This window comes from Amphiura filiformis, chromosome 15, assembly GCF_039555335.1.
Source record: "Amphiura filiformis chromosome 15, Afil_fr2py, whole genome shotgun sequence".
NCBI classification, from domain to species: Eukaryota; Metazoa; Echinodermata; class Ophiuroidea; order Amphilepidida; family Amphiuridae; genus Amphiura; species Amphiura filiformis.
The window spans coordinates 34,678,804-34,700,254 of NC_092642.1; the positions used below are offsets into that span (position 1 = coordinate 34,678,804).

The window sequence follows — 21,451 nt, forward strand, 5'->3', positions numbered from 1 at the left end:
TGAATGGATTAGAAGTCCAGGACCTTAACCGCCGCCACGGGACTAACCCGTTATAACGACGTGTGAAAGTGGAGTATTTATTAATATGAATGTATGCTGTGGTCCGGAAAGAATAAAAGAATTGTGAAAAACTTGATTTTTTTTTTTTTGGGATCCAGAATTTGTATGTAGGGTATCCAGGAATATACTAGGGTATATTTGAAAGTGAATCTCAAAAGGTAGTGCGACAGTGACAGCCATGTATGGCTGTAGCAGTGACGAAAGATTGGGGATATCAGTATGATTAGCTATGATTTTCCACTAATTTTGGCTATGAAATACCGCGTGAAATAAAGCAAGAATGTTTATTTATTATCAAACAATCGGATTGACTGTATGATTGGTGTAACTTTTTGAATTAATGAGTTATTAAAATATTACACTTTGGATAGTAAATACGATTTAGCATGATTTTAGATATATTTTGTACCCAGCTTAAAAATATCATAGAACAATAGCGCTTTTGTTTCGTAAATATAGTCCCTTGGTGCATCTTCTTATTCTTCTTTATCAGTCGTTTTTTTTCAAACTTGCTGGCACATATGACACATATGTCAATAACATCATATGTCCTGACCTCAAGTCCAACCCTAAGCGGTTCTGGAGTCATATCTCTAGCAAACGCTGTGACAACACCGGGCGTTGTTCTCTTCGAGGTCCACAAGGTGCCACCTACACTGGTAGTATTGACAAAGCTAATATCCTGAACAACCAGTTCTGCTCAGTGTTCAACAAGGATGAAGATCCCGACAGCTTACCTGATCTCAGTCCCAGTCCGTTCCCCCAAATACCGCACATTCAGGTTTCAGTCAACGGGGTGATTAAGCTCCTTAAGAAGTTCAACCCATACAAAGCTTCTGGGCCTGACAACATCCCTGCTCGCCTTCTCAAAGAACTCGCAGACAGTCTTGGACCTATACTCACCATCCTCTACCAAGCCTCTGTTGACTCGGGCACCGCATCAGACATTTGGAAGTCAGCCACAGTCGCACCTATCTTTAAGAAGGGGGATAGGAACAAACCTTCAAACTACCGCCCCATATCACTCACTGTCATCTGCTGCAAATTACTTGAACACATCATCTACAGCTCAGTGATGCGTCATCTTGAGTCATGTAATATCCTGACTGATTTCCAGCATGGATTTCGCAAAGCACGCTCCTGTGAATCCCAGTTAATCATCACTGTGGACGACATTGCACACAATTTGGACAGTGGATTGCAAACAGACCTCATACTTCTCGACTTTTCAAAAGCATTCGACAAAGTTCCTCACCTTCGCCTGCTCCACAAGCTCAAATATTACGGCATTCATGGTAGCCTTCTCACCTGGATCGGAAACTTTCTTCATGGTAGAATTCAGCGTGTAGTCCTGGACGGAATCCTCAGATCAAGCTCCTGTATCATCCGGAGTTCCCCAGGGATCAGTGCTGGGCCCTTTACTATTCCTGGCCTACATAAATGACCTGCCGGACTGCATTTCTGAAGACTCCCAGGTCAGATTGTTTGCCGACGACAGTGTGGTATACAGGGTCATCAATAACATCGATGATTCCTCCCAACTCCAACGGGACCTGGACGCACTGCAGGACTGGGAACGGAAATGGTTGATGGAATTTCACCCAGGTAAATGCCAGGTACTCCACATCACTAAACGCCAAATCCCATCATCTCAACATACTCCATTCATGGCCATCCACTAGAGGCAGTCCCATCAGCCAAGTATCTAGGTGTCGAGCTCACCAACAAGTTGTCTTGGAACAAACATGTCGACAACATCACCAAGAAAGGAATGAGATCCCTTGGCTTCCTCCGTCGCAACCTGAGCAAGTGCCCTCGAGACATCAAGACCACCTGCTACAACACTATTGTTCGTCCCACAGCAGAGTATGCCAGTTGCGCTTTGGGACCCCACACACAGAGGAATTCAGCCAAGGTCGAATCCATCCAGCGCAGTGCTGCCCGGTATGTCATGGGTGACTACTCCAGAGAAAGTAGTGTCACCACCATGCTGGAGAAGTTAAAGTGGGACTCCCTACAACATCGCAGAGCCACCACCAAGGTCACCATGATGTATCGCATCACAAACCAGCTCATTGACATTCCAGACACTCAGCTCATACCTGTCAAAACACCAACCAGAGGGAACAACAAGAGATTCACCATACCATACACTCGTACAACTTTACTGACGGGCGCGTTCTTCCCAGACACCATCCGTCCTTGCAACGCCCTATCTCAGCACGCAGTCGCTTCACCATCTGTCGACGCCTTCAAGACCAGGGTCAAGGACGCCGCCTTCAGCTAAGCCAGTACCTTCCAGCCTGTTTTTAACCTGTATATAGTATCTTTTTATGCCTTTGAGTCTCATGCCTGTTATGTGCAGAGATGCCAATCTTCCGATTTAAATCGGAATTCCGATTTTTTTGTATTTTTCCAAAAAAAATCAGATTTTCTAAAAAAAAAAAAAATTTTTTCTAAAATAAAAAAAAATATTTTTGGCCAAAAAAGCAAGTTATAGACCCTAAATTACTTGTTATTCAAGGTTGAAACCATAGAAATACTGCTATTTCAAAAAAAAATTGCCAATTTTATTTTAAAGTTGATAAAGTTGTACATTTTGATTACTTTTTGCTTCTATTGAACAGTCAGGAACACATTGAATTAATATACATTGCTAGCTGTTCAGTAGAAGTAAAAGTAATTAAAATGTACAACTTTATCCAACTTTGTAAAATAAAATTGGCAATTTTTTTTTTTTTGAAGTAGCAGTATTTCTATGGTTTCCAACATTAAATAACAAGTAATTTAGGGCATATAACTTGCTTTTTTGGCCAAAATATATTTTTGAAAATTTAACAAAAAAAAATAGGGGGGTCAAAATTTGATGAATCGTTTTTATATTACGCATTATATATATCCATTTCAGCCATGTAGGCCATGTTATTAGGCCAAAAATGCTTTGGAAAATGGTCTCTCATGTACAAAAGTATAGGAAACTGAACATTTAAAACCACTTTTTGGGATGAAGGAAGCATTTTTTCAAAAAAGTCTAAAACTGGTTTTTATGTTAAAATGGCCTTTTGGGGTGCTAATTCTGCTCAAATTGCCTGGGCTTATGTACCCAATTTGCATATTTTATGGTATAATTTTCAGAAAACAAGCCTTGAAGAATATTACATGTATAATAGATAGTCTTCAATACTGCTATCTAGGCTTGTTTTCTCAAAATAACCTTATTTTTCTCAAAATAACCTTATTTTTTAATCCATTTGAATGTAATTTTACCTCAGAAATGGTGTCTCCTGCAGTGTAAAATGTGTAGAAACCCTCTGGCTTTAGGGGCCACCTCACCCCTGATCGGGCTTTGCCCCTGATTCCCACCAGGGGCCCTTAAGCGGGCCCCTGGACCCCCGGCCGTGGGGGCGAGACTTCGGTCGCTTCGCTCCCTACGTTCGCAAATTTCAGATTTTTTTTTCATAACCCATTGGCATCTCTGTATGTGTGAGAGCGTGCCACCATTTGTGCGAGTATACTCCTAGGAGGTTTATGCACAGTAACGGAAAGAAGAGAAGAAGGACATGGTCTTTCAATTTGTGCCGAGTGTCCTTGGCAGACTTGACTATGCTTCAGTGGTCATGAAAGGATTCAATACTAGATAACCTCTGCCCCACTAACATGACTAATCCCCAGCTATTGTCTGAAATTGCACCTCGGAAGATATATCATAACAACTCAGTCCTCAAATGATAGTCATATAACGACCAAAAGATAAATGACTGACTATCATTGAGGACTGAGTTCCGCAGTCTAGGTCGAATGGTGCAAAATTTGGCAGCCAGGCAATGACTGAGCTAGCTCAAGATACTCTAGCTAAAATACAGGTTTACATTTACTACCTTACATTATCTTGCTGTATTTCAGCTAGAGCGCCAAACAACAAGCTTCCGGGTTTTTTTTGAGAACAATACTTTTACGTAAGACGAAGAAGAAACCCGCTCGCGCTCCGGAGCCCGCCCTACTCATTATTTCACTGACGCTGTACTTATTGCAATTTGCCTCCACACATTACATAATCAACACAAATTAAAGCTTTTGTGAGGACTAGTGAGTGGATAAGAAATTGACAGCGGAGGATACGAACGACATGCTGATTTTTAGTTGTCAATCATGAATTGCCGCAACATTTTAGTACCGTATTCGTCCGAGTATAGTCCCACATTCGAGTATTATAGTCCCACCCCCCATTTTTCGAAAAATTCCAGAAATTGTAAAAAAAAAAAAAAAATTGAATTTGAATGCATTTTGAAATCATTAATAAAATATGACATGAATAGAAATTATCAATTTTCAATTTTTCATAATAAAAATACAAAACATCTTTTTTTTTTTCTTTTTAGGTCAATTATGAATGATCCTAGCATCTAGGTCTTGGATACTCCAGGGACACTCCAAAACTTTTTTTTGAAATTCGAGTATAATCCCACCCCCCAATTGTGAAAAATTTTCACCTAAAAAACGGGTGGAACTATACTCGGACCAATACGGTATTTTACTGCATGGCATTTCGCAAGCACCATGAGTATAAATAACCAGAAAAATACGGCATAATTTGTCATGGCATGACAAATTATGCCGTATTTTTCTCATCTCATATGCATTGTATGAAGTAAGCTGGATGCGATCTGTACTTTTGTAACATTCCGATCGCTTTTGATCATTTATTATCGGCGAAATTGCTTGAAAACATGTGAGTTCATGTTGTGTAAACATAATTAGCATGGACACAAATGAAATTACGATGCAATACAATGCAATTTGAATGCGCAGCAGATCTATAGAAATAAGGCTGCCCGGTTTTATGCAGAATTAGACCACGTCTGGACTGAGCTGACGAGTCAGTTAGCTCGAGACACTCTAGCTAAAATACAGGTTTACATTTACTATCCTACATTATCTTGCTGTACCGTATTTGAAGCCAGTGGCTACAGGGCGACAGGTAACCTCGGTATTTTCTTGTCAACCTAATACTGGTTTCATACTTTCCTAGATCCTGCCGCTTTGCCGCTCTGAAGATGATTTTACTTCACTGCGCAATCTCACCAAAAATGCTAGCGGTGACCAGTGGCAAGCCGATATATCGATCACTCCAGTCCACCGCTTTGCCGCGGCAGCACAGCTGAAGTCAACTCGAGCGGTGCCGCTCTGACGATGAGAACAAAATACGATTTTGGTGCGATGCTGAGCATAGCAGCAAGAGTGGCTTTAGTTTCAGAATCATGCCGCTGCCGCTCAGCGGTGTGCCACTCTTTGTGTACATGTATGTACACAGCCATTCCCATGGAATGGCTGACCAAAGCGAATCTCTTTTGTTTCAGCCAAGTCGGAGTCTCCTTTTTTGTTTACATTTCAGAACATGACTTTCTACACCAGTTGTAAGCAAATTTAGTCCCAACTTTTGGATAGTACCAAAAAAAATATAAATCAACATTAAAGAAAATTGATCCCTAACTTACGGGATGGGGTATGAACATTTGGACAGTATTTATTGTGAGACATTAGAGCACATCAGACATATCGAATTGCATTCTGAATACGAAGAATGTCCTTCTGATATCAAATAATTTTGATTTTTTTTGAAATTCGCAATGTAATATACATGATTAAAAATTTATATTGTTGATATTTAACAGTACCGTACTCGAAGTAAACTTTATAAATCTTATGATTTATACTTAAGTGTATGTAGGTAGGATGAAAAGCCGACAATCAATTGAAAATTTTGACCTTTCTTATTGAATATATGGATTTTTTCCCAAAACACCAAAAAAAATTAGGTCTTTTGGGGAAAAAAATCCATATCTTCAATATGAAAGATCAAAATTTTCAATTGATCGTCAGCTTTTCCTCCTAGCTACATACACTTTAAGAATATATCATTAGATTTATAAAATTTACTTTAAGGACTGTTATATCAAAAATGTGAAAAATATTAAATTTTAATAATTTGTTATAAAATTTGTATTATATCGTGAATTTCAAAAAAATTCAAATTATTTGATATCAGAAAGACATTCTTCGTATTCAGAATGCAATTCGATATGTCTGATGTGCTCTCATTTCCCACAAAAAATACTGTCGAAACGTTCAAAACGCTCATTACAGATCAATTAAACTTACCTATTTGCAGTACTTCTTAGTGTACATGCACAAAGGTATCCTGGTACAAATAAGTGTTTCCAGTTTCTGCACACAGTTGTTGGTGCATGTCCCTCACATTATATGCACACATGCAGTGCATGCCTGGCAATACCAATTTTGTATTCAGTGCTATTTTAAGCCACACCCATGTCATCATGTCCATTGAAGTGAGAGAGAATTGAATAGATGCGTGTTCATCACAACAGAAATTAACACAATAGAAATTAGCATCTAGTGAATGCGCTACCAATCCTTAGAATTACCTGATTTTAGACGGGATGAGCTTGTGCCTGGGCAAAATATCTGATCCTCATTCCTCAATCATGAGAGAGAGAAAATCTGTGCATGCCCAACATGTTGGGCATGCACAGATTTTTGCGTCGAGCGTACTATGCAAAGACCTCACGCTTACCAGCAAGCATATCTGTTGAGAATTGACCAATCATGATCATGGTGTTGTCGAATTACTTGAGAACCCCATGTAGTGATAACTTTGAATTTGCACACAATAGTTACACATTTGATGCCAAAGTATGTTGATTGTTTTTTGGTCGGACAATGTTGACATTTTTTGCAACGGATGTTATCTATTCTGTAAAATGTTGAAATTTGGATGAAAGTTATTTTGATGAGTCAACTGTATCTTTTGAGTAAAGTTTGTCCATTTTGAACTGTCTAAAATTTTGTTGAAGAGCAGTTTAAGCAACATTTTCATCCGATCGCCTGTGGAGGGGTGGCAATTGGTAATCTTTCAATGCCACCAGGTTTTGTCACAAAATTGCTAATTTGGTAGCTCATTTGCATTATTTTTTTGGAATTGGATTTTTTTACGACAGCTCCAAGTGAAATCACCCTGGTTAAAATGATGTGTGTCAAGGTGGAGGCATTGGCGGCCAATGCTTTGCGTCGAGAACCACGCAACCCGATAACCTCGAAATTCTAGTTCTTAGAATAATTCACCACAACATTTTGTTGCTTTCTCATTTTGTTCGACAGGAAAGGATGCAAGCAATCAGGCAATTGGCATCATTGAGGCAGTCAGCTTTTGCCCACAGTAGAACTGTAGCAGTATGTGCCTACCACTCACAATTACAACAGCAAATGAAATGGCCTCCCATGTATCGTACCTGTCAGAGGTCGTACTCGTATTCTCACCAACCTAAATACCACAGATACACCTTGTCATCCAGCAACCAATTATGGAACAATCATCTAATAAAAACAGGTGGACTTCTCGTTGTCGGACAAGAACCAATCGGCGTGCGCACCAAAATTGAAATTATCAGCTCCGACAAGAATCTATCGCAATTTTATATACCGTCTCCGACGGAATTTGCCTATGAATATCTGGAACACTTGAATGAGTCGTACCCGTGGTGGTTGACTATAGCGATGGTAGCGGTATTTTTTAGGACAGCTTTGATTTTGCCCTTTAGTGTGTATCAGCATAGAATCTTTGCTAGGCTAGAGAACTCACAAGTTGAGATTAATACACAAGCTGAGCAGTTGAAGCAAAAGTCGATTGCAACGGCAAAGCTGCAGAAATGGTCGCAGCAGCAGCTGGAAGATTACTACGGTCAAGAGGTGAGGAATAATGGGCTATTCTATTTAAAAACCATACCACTCCTGTGGCAGGGACTGCCTTTTAAGGAGAGTGAGAGCAATCGCTCTCTACTGCTCTCCTTCAATCTGATATAGGAGAGTAAGTTTTAGCTCTCCTTAGTTGACCATTCTCTCCTTACATTATATTGTAAATGCTCTAAACAGCTCTTTAATGCTCTCCTGTAAATTCCAAAAGACAGTCCCTGCTGTGGAAAGTTTAGCTAAAGACTTCCACAAAGGGAGTATGAGTTTTGAATAGAACAGATAATTGGGTAACTTCCATTTGAAATACTCACTCCAATTGTGGAAGATATAGGTAAAGCCATAATACAGGGGGAGTATGAGTTTCAAAATGATTTTAAACTTTGGCCAATTACATTTGAAAAACATTCTCCCCCTGTGGAAGATATTGCAAAAAACTTCAACAGTGGTAGTGTGGATTTCAACTGAAATAGTCAATTGGTCTTTCCACCAGGCTTGGAAAATGTTTTTTTACCCGGCAAGAGAGATAAATTTCCCTCTAACTTACCAGGATTTCATACCATTTCTTATGTATCTCTTTTTCCAGAAAAGCAAAATTTCCCTCCAAATGACCAAATTTCACGGCAAGGAGATTGCAGAATTTCTCACATTTTCCAGGCCTGCTTTCCACCCTATAAGATGTTGCAAGTTATTTGTATCTTGTTTCAAACTTGCAAGTTATTACATGGACACGAAATAGCCATGATGCATTTTTACGCTACATGGTAAATTATAGCCATTGTTGCTATGTCAAAAGTAAGGTTCGCTGTTTTGAATATGAAATAAGGTTCACTATGTTGAATATGAAACACAATTCATTATGCCGATTATAAAAATGGTAAGATAGGGCTAGGGTTAGTGTTAGCTAGGGTAAGGCTATGGTTCACAAAAGACATACGGTACTACTGGCTTGTACAGGTGCACGACTAACAAAGAACATAAACTCAGCATACAGTATGTTTCAAAACTACCAACTTGTGACTTTAGACTCGTTTTGTGAAAGCAGGTCACATTATGATTTTGGACAATTTTCAAAAGCTATTGATAAGTAAATGAATTGCAACAACAAAATGTTCTGAGATTGCTGAGATTACAGACATGCCAACTAGTACGGTTTCACCGTATTTTATACGGTAAAACATGAAAAATACGGTAGTACGGTCACCCCAAAAAAAATACGGAATTCCAGAATTTTGACCAAAATAATAAAATGTTGTGTCTTAAAAAGATAAACAGCTGCAAGATTAGACTACCGACTGAATTACTGGTATCATTTGACCACTTTCTTGGTTTGTTAAAGTTGTTGCCTACATCGTTTTTCTCTCGACTTTCGATGATGCATGCACATTAAAAAATTATTATTTAATAGGCCTACAAGATGCTTTCCGAAATAATTTTCTTCTGACTTGCAGATTTTTCATGCACATTAATATTTTTAATTAACCACCTAATACTATGTCATCTGAAGGTATTTAGTTAACTATTTAGCTCTTTTGGTGCAAAAGAATAAGCATACAAGAAGGTTTCCTTTCCTCCTCCTTTTACTTCCGACTTTCGCACCTTGCATGCACATTAAAGAAATATTTTATAGGCCTACAAGATGGTTTCCGAAATAATTTTCTTCTGACTTGCAGATTTTTCATGCACATTAATATTTTTAATAACCACCTAATTAATGCTATGTCTTCTGAAGGTATTTAGTTAAGAAATAAAGGGTAATGCATGATCCTTTACATTTAAAAAATAATGTGTCGAGGCAGTAAAACGTAAATAATGGGTGAGGCGCAGCCGAACCCATTATTTAAACGCTTTTTACTGCCGAGGACACATTATTTATGTAAAGGATAATGCTGCACCCTTTATTTCTATTCTATTACCACAAAATAGTGTGATTTAAAGAGAAAATATCAATTTTTTTGCCCAAATATTTCAAGTTGTTTACCTCAAGGTGGAGTACATACGCGTAGCCAAAGCGTATGCACATTCCAATAACACAACCTAACATTCCATTCTCCCCTATAAGCAGGTATGCACATACAATAACACACCCCTGACATTCCATTCTCCCCTAAGCAGGTGTGCTGTGCGCTCTGCTGTGCGTTGTGATGATAGAAGAACATAAAGTTCGTTGTCCTTGACACTTTATCGCTAATTAATGGTCTGTCACGTGACGCGTTTCAACAAATTACAGTGCGCGATTTTGAATAATGGGTCGTGGGGGTAATAGAATTAACTATTTAGCTCTATTGGTCCAATAGAATAAGCCTACAAGAAGGTTTCCGACCTCCTTTTACTTCCGACTTTCGCACGATGCATGCACATTAAAGAAATATTTGTAGACCTACAAGATGGTTTCCGAAATAATTTTCTTCTGACTTGCAGATTTTTCATGCACATTAATGTTCTTTAATAACCACCTAATGCTATGTCTTCTGAAGGTATTTAGTTAACTATTTAGCTCTATTGGTCCAAAAGAATAAGCCTACAAGGTTTCCGACCTCCTTTTACTTCCGACTTTCGCACGATGCATGCACATTAAAGAAATATTTATAGACCTACAACATGGTTTCCAAAATAATTTTCTCCTGACTTGCGGATTTTTCATGCACATTAATATTTTTATTAAGCATCTTCATCTAACTGCTACACATGCTATGTCTTCTGGGGGTATTTCGTTAACTATTTAGCAAAAGAATAAGCCTGCAAGATGCTTTCCGACCTTGTTTTCTCAATGGTGCACCCAGTGGCACATTAATATTTTTAATATTTTTCTTTAACCATGCATAGCCAACTGCTATACCCAGTACAGTCATCTAATTGACATTGGCATTTTTTTTGGAAACATGAACAAAACCCCATGTTAGGCCTACCCACTGATACTATAATGATGATGATGATGATAGCCAACTGCTATACCCAGTACAGTCATCTAATTGACATTGGCATTTTTTTTGGAAACATGAACAAAACCCCATGTTAGGCCTACCCACTGATACTATAATGATGATGATGATGAAGATGATGATGATGATCAATGATTTTCTGAACTTGAAAGTTTTAACAAAGCATGCTTCTAACAACATTAGAAGTAACAAAACCCAATGTTTCCAGAAATATATCAATTTGTTTGGTCTACATACTTTATCCAATTTCGTGAGGTCAAAGGTCACATACAAGGTCAAAGGTCGACTGAGGTCACCAAATATTTTAATAATTAATTTTCAACTGTGCATCTCATATCCGAAAATCAGCTTGATCAGTCTAAAGTACTAAAGTGTAGCGGATGTTAAATCACCAAGATTGATTCATTGTTGGAGCAATTACCAAATAGGGTGCAACTCGATTAGTCTTATTACAAGACTGCTATCCCAAACCCTAAACCCTAATCCTAACTCCATAAACGAGGACTGGACTCAAGTCTAGCAAGTTACCCCCTACTCGGTAATTGTACCCAATTGTTTATTGTAAAATCTTGTGACCTTTATGTTTCCATTATATTGCAGTTGAGGTATATAGTTGACGATGTCCATTGGAACCAGCGTTGTTCACCAAGGAGGTTGTTCTATGTTGTAGGTGCTCAGATGACATTATGGTCAACATTCACTGTTGCAATAGGACAGATGACTGGGAAATTCCCAGATCTCTTCATGGCAGGTTAGTGATGAGTATATGTAGCTACATAGTTTTGTGATGTAATATGAAGTGGGAAATTTAAGGGATCTAGAATGAGCGTTTATGGCATTTCAACAGTATTTTTTGTGGGACGTGAGAGCACCTCAGACGTATCGAATTGCATTCTGAACACGAAGCATTTCTTTCTGATATCAGATAATACAAATTTTATGACAAATTATTAAAATTTGATATTTTTCAAATTTTTGATATATAACAGTCCTCAAAGTACATTTTTATCAACCTAATGATATATTCTTAAAGTGTATGTAGCTGGGAGGAAAAGCCGATGATCAATTGAAAATTTTGACCTTTTATATTGAAAATATGGATTTTTTTCCCAAAAAGACCTAATTTTTTTTAGTGTTTTGGGGGAAAAAATGCATATCTTTTTTTTCTTCAAAATAGCCTGCGTAAGTCATGCAAGTAACTCAGAGGTTGTGCATCAAATTGGTTTGAATGAGGAATACTACGGGAACCAGAGCCTTTTGTTAGAAGTAACACATGAGTAACATGGATAACCTCTATGGATAAATAAGTAATAAATATGCATGGAATAGTGACCAGTGGCTTATTTCATAAGACCAATTACCTGCCTGAAATAAACTGTATTATTTTTAAAACAAAAATACCCAACCTGGAAAAATATGACCTGAATGCTTTGACATGTCTTAAAATGCTTTCACACTTTACTTTCACATATTCTTCTATATCCAACCCAGAACCAGACATAGACTTCCTACCAGAGTTGTGTACCCAAGGTGCTTTGTGGTTTAGTGATTTGACGGAGCCAAGCATAACATTAGCAATACTCTATGGTCTTGTGAACTTAACTTTAACAGAGGTAAGGAAATGCAAAGTGTAATTGAACCAAATACTTTTGGCAAGAGACTTCAGACTCTAAATCTGAACTCCTTTAATTTCAAATAGAATTGGTCTACTGAGAGGTAATATTGAGGAGTACTATGTTTATTAGTAGCATATCCTTCAAGTATGTTTTTCCTGCACGTACGCCTCTATGTGTTGAGACCGACGAAGAATTTGATGGGTGTCCCGTTGGTGCCCTTGGGCAATTCTAGAATTCCATGGTCAGTTTATACAGGGGTCAAAATTCAAAATTGCTCAAAAAAAGCAATTCTAAATTATTCCTCTTTTCATAAGGATTATATAGTTTGCCCTATCTGTGACTTATCAGTCTGTAATTAGTGAAAAAGGTAGAAATATTTAGCACTGACAGATCCTCCTTAAATAGGGCGATTTCACGAAAGGGCATTAGTTCAAATCGGCCTCCAGAAGACATGATGCGCAAAAGAAATCCTCAGTTGAAACAATATTGATTGACTCATTTGCTTTATTTGTAATTGTTCCATGCATCATGTCTTCTTCTGGAGGCAGATTTGAACTAATGACCTTTTTGTAAAATCGCCCTATAGTATATAGATACTGTATGTCTTCAATGCTGTTATTACTTTTCAGTTTGGAAAATATATGGCCTGTATTTTCTGAAACTAATGATTATAAATGTTCATGTGTATTTTATTCTAGCTATGGTCAGTGAGGAAAGGTCCACTGGAGAGAACACAACATATGGGAGTTTATGCATTCAGGGGCATCTCTGTTGGTATGGCTTGTGTTGCTGCATGTATGCCATCAGTAAGTATAAATGACATATAATATGCAATGTCAGTGTATGAAAGGCAGCCAAAAAGCCAACAATTCCGCAGGTCAGACTGCTCTTAAAAGTAAGCTGTCGGGCCTGATAGTAACCTGTCCATAAAACCAGCTGGGCAATTTTAACGGGACGTAAAATGACCGTGCTGGGACATGTGTGTGGGAAGTGTGCTTATATTTGCAATTTTAATGCTGAAAGGAGTCAAAATAAAGATAATTGTAGCCGCTAAATGTGATAAACATCACAAATTTGATCAATTTGGTCCTGGTATTTCATCAGTCGGTATGCTACTTGTCCTGGTATTTCATCAGTTGGTATGCTACTACTAGTTATAGTGGCAATATTTCATTGCGTCTCCGTCAAATGGGCTGGTTGGGAAAATAACATATCTGAAGTAGCCCATCTCGTATGTGTGGACGGGCTCAATTTTACACACTGGTAATGTTTCGGTGTCTGTGTCACTGGGGTGTGTAGGAAAGAGAGAGAGAGTATGGGGTGTAAGTGTATTGTGTGTAAATAATCAATGAAACTAGAAGTGCACTTTGTCATTCCTTTGAATGGCAATTTTAAATTCATTTGAAATTAAAAATTTTGTAAAGAGAATAAAGGTATTGTTTTTAGCTGCTGGAATGTATCTATCATCTCATATAACATGGGCAACATAATTATTTTAAGTAAAACAATGAGGCGAAGCTGCATGAGTTGTTTTACGCCAAAAATAATGAGGTCGCCTGTGTTATATTTATTTTCATTCTTAAACACTTCAATTCAAATAAAAATATCATAAGTATACCAAATTATAATCAAATGAAATCCTACATTTTACATGGAATTATCTAGGGCTTAAAATCGACCAGTCCCTCCGATTGGTTTAGGGATTCAATCATGTTTCACCGTTGTTCATCAGCGATTTAACGTTTAACAACGATGCGGCCACGTCGTCTGCATGGTTTACCCGACCATGCAGACACATCGGACGCGAGTTGTTAAACGGTGATGAACAGTGGTGAAACATGATTGAATCCCTTTCAACAACGAAAAGAAGCTAAAGATTGCATAATTCACATGTTTATTTCGTGAGGAATGTCAGTTAATCATTGCCACCCAGCCTTACAAAAACTTCGATGATTTCTCTGTTGATATCTGCAATAAAACTACAGAATAAAACTGCAATGTTTAGCCGCTACCTGAAAAAAATTCTGAATTCAACTTCTAAAAAGCTTGCATACACACACAGGTTCCAGGCATGACGAATTGTACGCGCTCTTGTGTAACCTCGCCCGCGTTCGCGTATACGCTACAGTAAAAGTGTGGATTAGAGGAGTTGTTGAAACAATTAGCGCATACGAGTATCGCGTCGGCACCCACGCGCTAGAGTGTATGATATTGTGTCATATACACTGGTAAGAACCAATAAGGTTGCAGGAATGTTCTCAAGTGTGTTTAAGAATACAATTTGTTACTATATAGTTTGATACTAAACCCCTATCAAGCAGATAAAAATGTCTTTTTCACATCAATCCAATACTTTTCATTTCCCTTCTTCTTTTGTCTCCAGGCTGTCACGCTTTACTGGTTGACATCTAGTATGATTGGCCTGGTACACTTTGCCCTCCTCAGGATAGTCGGTGTACGAAGACTCCTAGATATCGCGGAGACACCCAGCGAGATGAAGCATCCATTAACAGATACACAGAAAGCGCTGATAGATAAATACACCAAGAAATCAAAGAAATATGTGGCTTGATTTGTAACCCATTTTTTTTAATCACAGGGCTGTAGCTTAAAGGCATCAACATCAGGGATGTCACTGCACCTGTCAACCACAGCCAGCACTCGGTGCCAACGACCGGCACGTAGCCCTTATTGATGCTTTCCTGACCGGCACTAAATTTGGCTGATAATACTGAATATTTCAATATTTGGTCTTGGACCCTTAAAATGGAATGTTTGTGTTTCAAATAAGAACATTTTTTCAAAAAAAGAACTGGCATTACCATTAATGATAACCGTGAGTATCATGCACATTTCCCCATATCATATTTAGTAGTCACAAGGCCTGTAACATTTTAGAAATGTTCTTAGCATTTACATCAGTCGCTTGATTGAAGAAAAAAAAGATTTCTGGTGTATAAATCAGAAGTCATTTGAATGCCCCAGCGTCAAATCGAGAGTCGCTGGCCTCGACTGAACGCTGGTTATGTTTTTGGAAATGAAACTGGTATTTTTAGGTCACTTGCTGTAACTGCTAATGGGCTATTCTAGTTGAAATCCATATACCCGTTAAGACATGATCTTAATCTGCCAAACAAGGAGTGTGAATTTCAAATGGGGTTACCTAAATGGGCGAGTCCATATGAATAGGGGGTGTATGGATTTCAACTGGAATAGCCCAGGATATGGGCATTATGATGGGGTGAAAGTGTAGAATATTACCCGAGTGGGTGATTCCATTTGAAATTCACACTCCCTGTGTGGGAGATTAAGGTCATGTCTACCATAGGGGGTGTATAGATTTTAACTGGAATATCCCAATATGATTTGGGCATAGAAAAATTTGAAAGAAAAGTGAAAGAGGAGTCTATGAAATACTCATAAGGTGTTTTTTTTTTCAAAATGAAAAAGTGACAATAAGGGAGAGAACAAAACTGTCCTGAAAATATGTGAAGCTCCGTTCAATTGCATGGTGCTGTAAGTGTCTGTATGGACAAGAGCTTCCAATGTTGACTAAAATGCCAAAGTGTAATCTATCCTGATTTGGTCACTTTTGGTATTATCAATTGTACTTCTTACAAAATGCAAATCTGATTTTCGATGATCTGTGAATCACTATCTGCCTTTAAACACCTGCCCACACACCTGTGGCAAATAACTTTGCTGCAGTTCAGAATCACATGCCTGGTAATTATACTGCGCCAATAAAGTATCCTTACACTTGGATAAATAATCACAACTTCCAAACTGAACAATATTGGGGTAAATTTGTTTTTTTAATAGATGCCCTATTTAATCCTACACATTATGACACCACATTGAATCCAATGTGACTTCAAGAAGCAAAGTTACAAGCATTTGATTAGACGAAGGTCCAGTTTTAAAAGTGACAAACTGGCCTATTCAGAACTCCACAGACTAGACATCTGGTTTGAGAGTGGTGAATGACTAATTTATGCGTTTGGCTTTAATTAAGAACAAAAGGAACAAAAGAAAACTGAAACAAAAGAGCTGACAAATAAAATGAAAGTTATGAAAAGTACAGAGAAGCAAAAACTGAAATAAAAACTGCTTTAAATAACACTTCATTGAAGAAGCTGTGTTGTCTCTTTGTTTCGCTTGTTGGAATCTTTTTGCGCCTTGTATAGGCCAGTTTGTCACTTTTAAAACTGTACCTTTGTCTATTTAATTGCTTGTAACTTTACTTCTTCAGGTCACATTGGATTCAATGTGGTGTCATAATGTGCAGGATTAAATAGGGCATCTATTAAAAAAACAAATTTACCCCAATACTGTTCAGTTTTGAAATTATGATTATTGTTCCAAGTGTAAGGATACTTTATTGGCGCAGTATATTTTAGTTGAATGTCAGGGCCAGTAACCATGTAGTCCGGCTGGCAAGTTTTTAGAATTACATGCCCAGCTGGTGAGTGTTCAAAAGTTACGCTACAGCCTAGTTTTGTGCAATTAACAGAAATGTAATTTTTAGTTTTAAAATTGAAATTGCAAATATCTGTTTCAGTAATAATTTTTTGGTGTATTTTTGGAAAGACATCAATCTCTAAGGAGTGTGTGTGACCCAATTGACAGCCTTATTCTACATTTGTGACCGTCCAGGTCGAAACGCTCGTAAAGTTGGCCCCTAGTCAAATTTGTTTTCTTCCGTGTTTAGAAAATATATATCATAAGCTTTACAATGATATATCATTTGACTTCAAACAATATCCAGAAGCGGAGTTATAACTTGTTAAACTTTGCTCCTTCAGTAAAAGGGTACATTATTTTGGCACTACATTATTTCTCTTTTCCACATTGCTGGTATTAAATATCAAATGGTCATAATTGGCGGTCACTTCAAAATAATCCCCAACTGAACGACGTTCAGGAATATCCTCTCATTGTTAATTGTTGATTAACCCACCACTTGAACAGGATTTAGCCAAAGCAAACAAAGACTTAAGCTTTTACTAATGCTATACATAAGTATAAGCTTATTATCCTCTTCAACAATAGGATTAAAGATTGGTGTTTGACTGGCCTAAAATGAGAAACATGTCGGACAAATATTAGGGACATATGAATACAACCTCTATGCATATTTTGCACTGTAACTCGAAATACAATTTGCCGACTTTGCGAGCGGTTTGAGATGGATGGTCACATTTTAGGATAGCTTAGGCTAATGATAATTGAATACATAATCAATTGTTTCTATAACCAAGTGTTTCTATACATTTTATTATATAATTATTTTATCAATCTTGATGACTGGGAATGATCATATGTGATGCGATCAAGCAAAATCAGTCGGAACTCAGAAATATTAAATTTTCAGTTTCTTATCTATACACCTATCCGACTTCGCCATTACTGCGGTGTCCCCGATGTAAAACTGCGGTGTCCCGAGGTCGGGGGTTCTATCCATTATTTATTGTGTGCTATACAGAATTGTACCCGGGAATTGTACACAATAGCGATATTCAATACACAATCATGAGTATTGAATTCTCTGGTACATCCGTGTTGCCGTCAATAGAGGGCCAAATACAGTAAACGCTTCTCGGATTGGTGTATAGGATAGTACAAAACATTAACAAACATTTTTTTTCTAACACTTTATACTTTCTTGGACAAAATTACACCCAAATCAGTGAATTCACAGTGTGTCTTTGCTACTTGTAGAGACTGGTACATGATTGTTATGATTTTAAAGCTTTAAGTAAAGATCTGTAATGTCATTTTTTTGATTTTATTATGTTAGAGCAGGTCAGAAATATTCCATATAGTTGACGTTATGTCAATGTTTTAAACATTTAAACAACTTAGGCACACTATTCCACCTTGCATGGTCATCAAGTTGATGATTGAGCCTGAAATTGGGAATTGAATCAGTTATATAACATTGTGTAAAGTTACATAGAATGCTTCCTTTCATGTGGAAAGAAAAGCAAAGAAAAGAAAAGAAAAGCAAGGTACACCAACTTGACGTGGGGGAGCAAGTAAAATACAGACTAGACGGTACGAAGTGGGGGAACAAAATAGGCATTAGAAGAAAAAGTGTACTAGAACAAGTGATGAAAATCATTGAGCACATAAGTAGACAAAAACCAAACAACCAATGTAGGCCTAAAAACAGGCAAAATTCGGTGCCGAGTGCCCAAGTTTTATGACCAAAAATGGCCAATTCCAGAACCCACGGAGGTGTCAGGAAAACAGTACAAAAGTACACTGGAGTGATGAAAATCACTGTGTATATAGTAGACAAACAAAACCTAGAAGAAAAAGTGATGAAAATCATTGACCAAACAACCAATGTAGGCCTAATTGTCTGTTGTGTTTTGTACTGCTTGTATTTTACTTGTTCCCCCACGTCAAGTTGGTGTACCTTGCTTTTTTTCTTTCCAGTTGTTCATATATTCATTTATTGATCCTTGGTGTGTTTTGTGTCCTCATTCGTTGGATTCACCATTACCTACTTTTTCTTCATTTCATGGCTATTGCCAGTTTGATGCTCAACCCAATATGACACAACTGTATAAGGGGGTGAAGGTTTACAGAGTCCAGACACTGTTAGTCTAACCTAATTTTGTACTTCTAATGGTGTGAGGTGCACCAATTTGTTTTTATATAAGAAAAAAAAAGGTTGCTATTTCAATTTATTTACTGCTTTGTTTAATGGGTTGTGACCCGATTGACAGCTGATCTGGTATAAGACATGCATTTTGCTTCTTACCAAAACAACTCAATATTTGGAAAGCATCCTTTTTAAGGAGGGAAAATAGTTGTTTTGCAACTTAAGAAGACCCTCTTATTTTGAAGCTTGAACCTACCCACCTCAAGCCTCTGCATATTATTGACGTCGATTCGATCAATAATATGCCGAGACATGAGGTGGGTAGGTTCAAGCTTCAAATTGACACTTGGATAAAGGTGCATTTCAAGCTGCATGAAAATGTCAGTGGAGTATTCATTTCTCCTAGAAACTGAAAGAAAAATGGTGGCATGGCAATTTGGTAAGGGACGAAATCAAAACTTGAAAAGCAGTCAACCACTGATTCCCTTCGGTTTCCATTGTTTGGAACAATCGGAACCGGCAGTCGAGTTATGATTTCATCTCTAAGGACATTGTCACCTAGACATTGTATTGTACATGTCGGGGGTTGACAAACAGAAGGCCTTAACTCAAAAAGTGCCTTTTTGAGAAAAATGAGTAAAAATAATATTTTGCATTGAGATGTGACCAAGTATTATTGTGCTATAGATGCAATAGGAAGTTGAATTGAGTTAAGGCTTATGATTTTAAGAATCTGTGGGTATTACAGATTATTTTGGTACCAAAATCTCAAAATGGCCAAAAGTGAGTCAAGGCCTTCTGTTTGTCAACCCTCGATGTATTGATATAAGAAAAGACAAGACACAATAAAATCAAGACAATGTAAAACTGGTTTCATATTGATTTTTATTGGGTTAAAAATGATATTTATTGCACATGGTTTTCCTCAAAAGGAACAAATACCAGCTATCCCTATAGATGCAACCTATCAAGTGAGGTGCCGAGCTAGACATCTTGGTAACACACCACCCATAAGCCGAGTCTTGGCAGCCCATCCAAACAATCAAGCCAAGCTGCTGGACTTCCTCAAACAAAGCAACCAACCACTTAGTGTGCTGCTGAGGGTTCGTTGCCAAAGGACAAACCAACAATTTGCTTTTGGTATAATTGCAAAATGTAGTCTGCACTGCAAAAAAAAAATACAATGTTGCCCTCGTTGACTGTAAAGTAGCGGTTAATAGCAATATTGGATTTGTCACTATAAGAAAAACCATGATGCAATACGGACTGCAAAAGAATTTAGGTACCAGTTGCGTTCACCACTGAATATCCTAAAGAAAGACCAATATGTCAACAAGTAGCGAGTACCCTTTAGCTCTGATTTAAAACTTCGTTTGTTGAAATTGGTTGAGAATTAAAAAGGTGGTTTAAAACCCAAGGAGGTACAAAACCAGAAGTTGCTATTTTATGTTCTAATCAATGAAAAGCACGGCTCTAGATTTAATGAGCTAATCAATGGAAAGCACAGTGTTAGTTCTCTTGTTCAAGAATGTTTTATGTACAAATAAATAGAGCATGCAATGGAGCAAACTGCAACTTTTGAATTTACATTTTCCTTGGGTTTTTGGATCATCAATTTCAACGAATGAGGTCTTTAATCCAACACAAAAGTTGCAGTTATTGGCTGCTTGTTTGAATCATGACACATCTGTCTTTGTTTAGGATATACAGGGGTAAAATATAACTGGTACCTTAATTTTTTGCAGTGTACTTTTCTAATAGCACATTCTTTTGTGTACTTGTATACATAATTCGCATCTATTGCTGTGTACCTATATAGTGCTGTTTAAAACAAGAACATGTTTAGACAACATTGCGACAGTTAACTAATTAAACACAGAATGATACCCATTTTTGAAAAACTAGTCTACTGTTTTGTGTTGCGATCAGTTTGATTATGGTTCCAAACTTACCTCAAGATATTTTCTTTTTCTGTTAAGGGATCGGATAGCAACGTTTGCACAGTATTTTGTGTGGATCCTGAGAGCACATCAGGCACATCAAATTGCATTCTAAATACAAGGAATGTCCTCATGATATCAAATAATTTTATGGCAAATTATTCAAAATTGATATTTTTGACATTTAAAAGATTTCTGAAGTTTAATTTGAGGACTGTTAAATGTCAAAAATATGAAAAATATCAATTTTTAATCAAATTTGTATTATATCGCAAATTTCAAAAAAGTATTTGATATCACAGAAGGGCATTCCTCATATTCAAAATGCAATTCAATATGTCTGATGTGCTCAAAGGTCCCACAAAAAATATGTGCAAACGTTGCTATTTGATTCTTTAAATTAATATATTTTTCTGACAAAATCACACACATATTATAGACTGGGTGAGCACACCAAAACCCATACATATCATTAGCACTCCCTACAACTACATTGGGCTGATCCATTTGAAATAC

The 21,451-nt window shown here is 37.4% G+C and overlaps 1 protein-coding gene across 1 annotated transcript; it reads left to right on the forward strand.

Moving 5' to 3' along the window:
- The first annotated feature begins 7,241 nt into the window (after positions 1 to 7,241).
- Positions 7,242 to 18,362, forward strand: LOC140171558 (cytochrome c oxidase assembly protein COX18, mitochondrial-like). Its single transcript, XM_072194831.1, has 5 exons — positions 7,242 to 7,824; positions 11,367 to 11,517; positions 12,258 to 12,379; positions 13,081 to 13,188; positions 14,766 to 18,362. Exons 1-5 carry the CDS (start codon positions 7,243 to 7,245, stop codon positions 14,952 to 14,954), a joined length of 1,152 nt encoding a protein of 383 aa, XP_072050932.1. The 5' UTR covers position 7,242; the 3' UTR covers positions 14,955 to 18,362.
- The last annotated feature ends 3,089 nt before the right edge of the window (positions 18,363 to 21,451 follow it).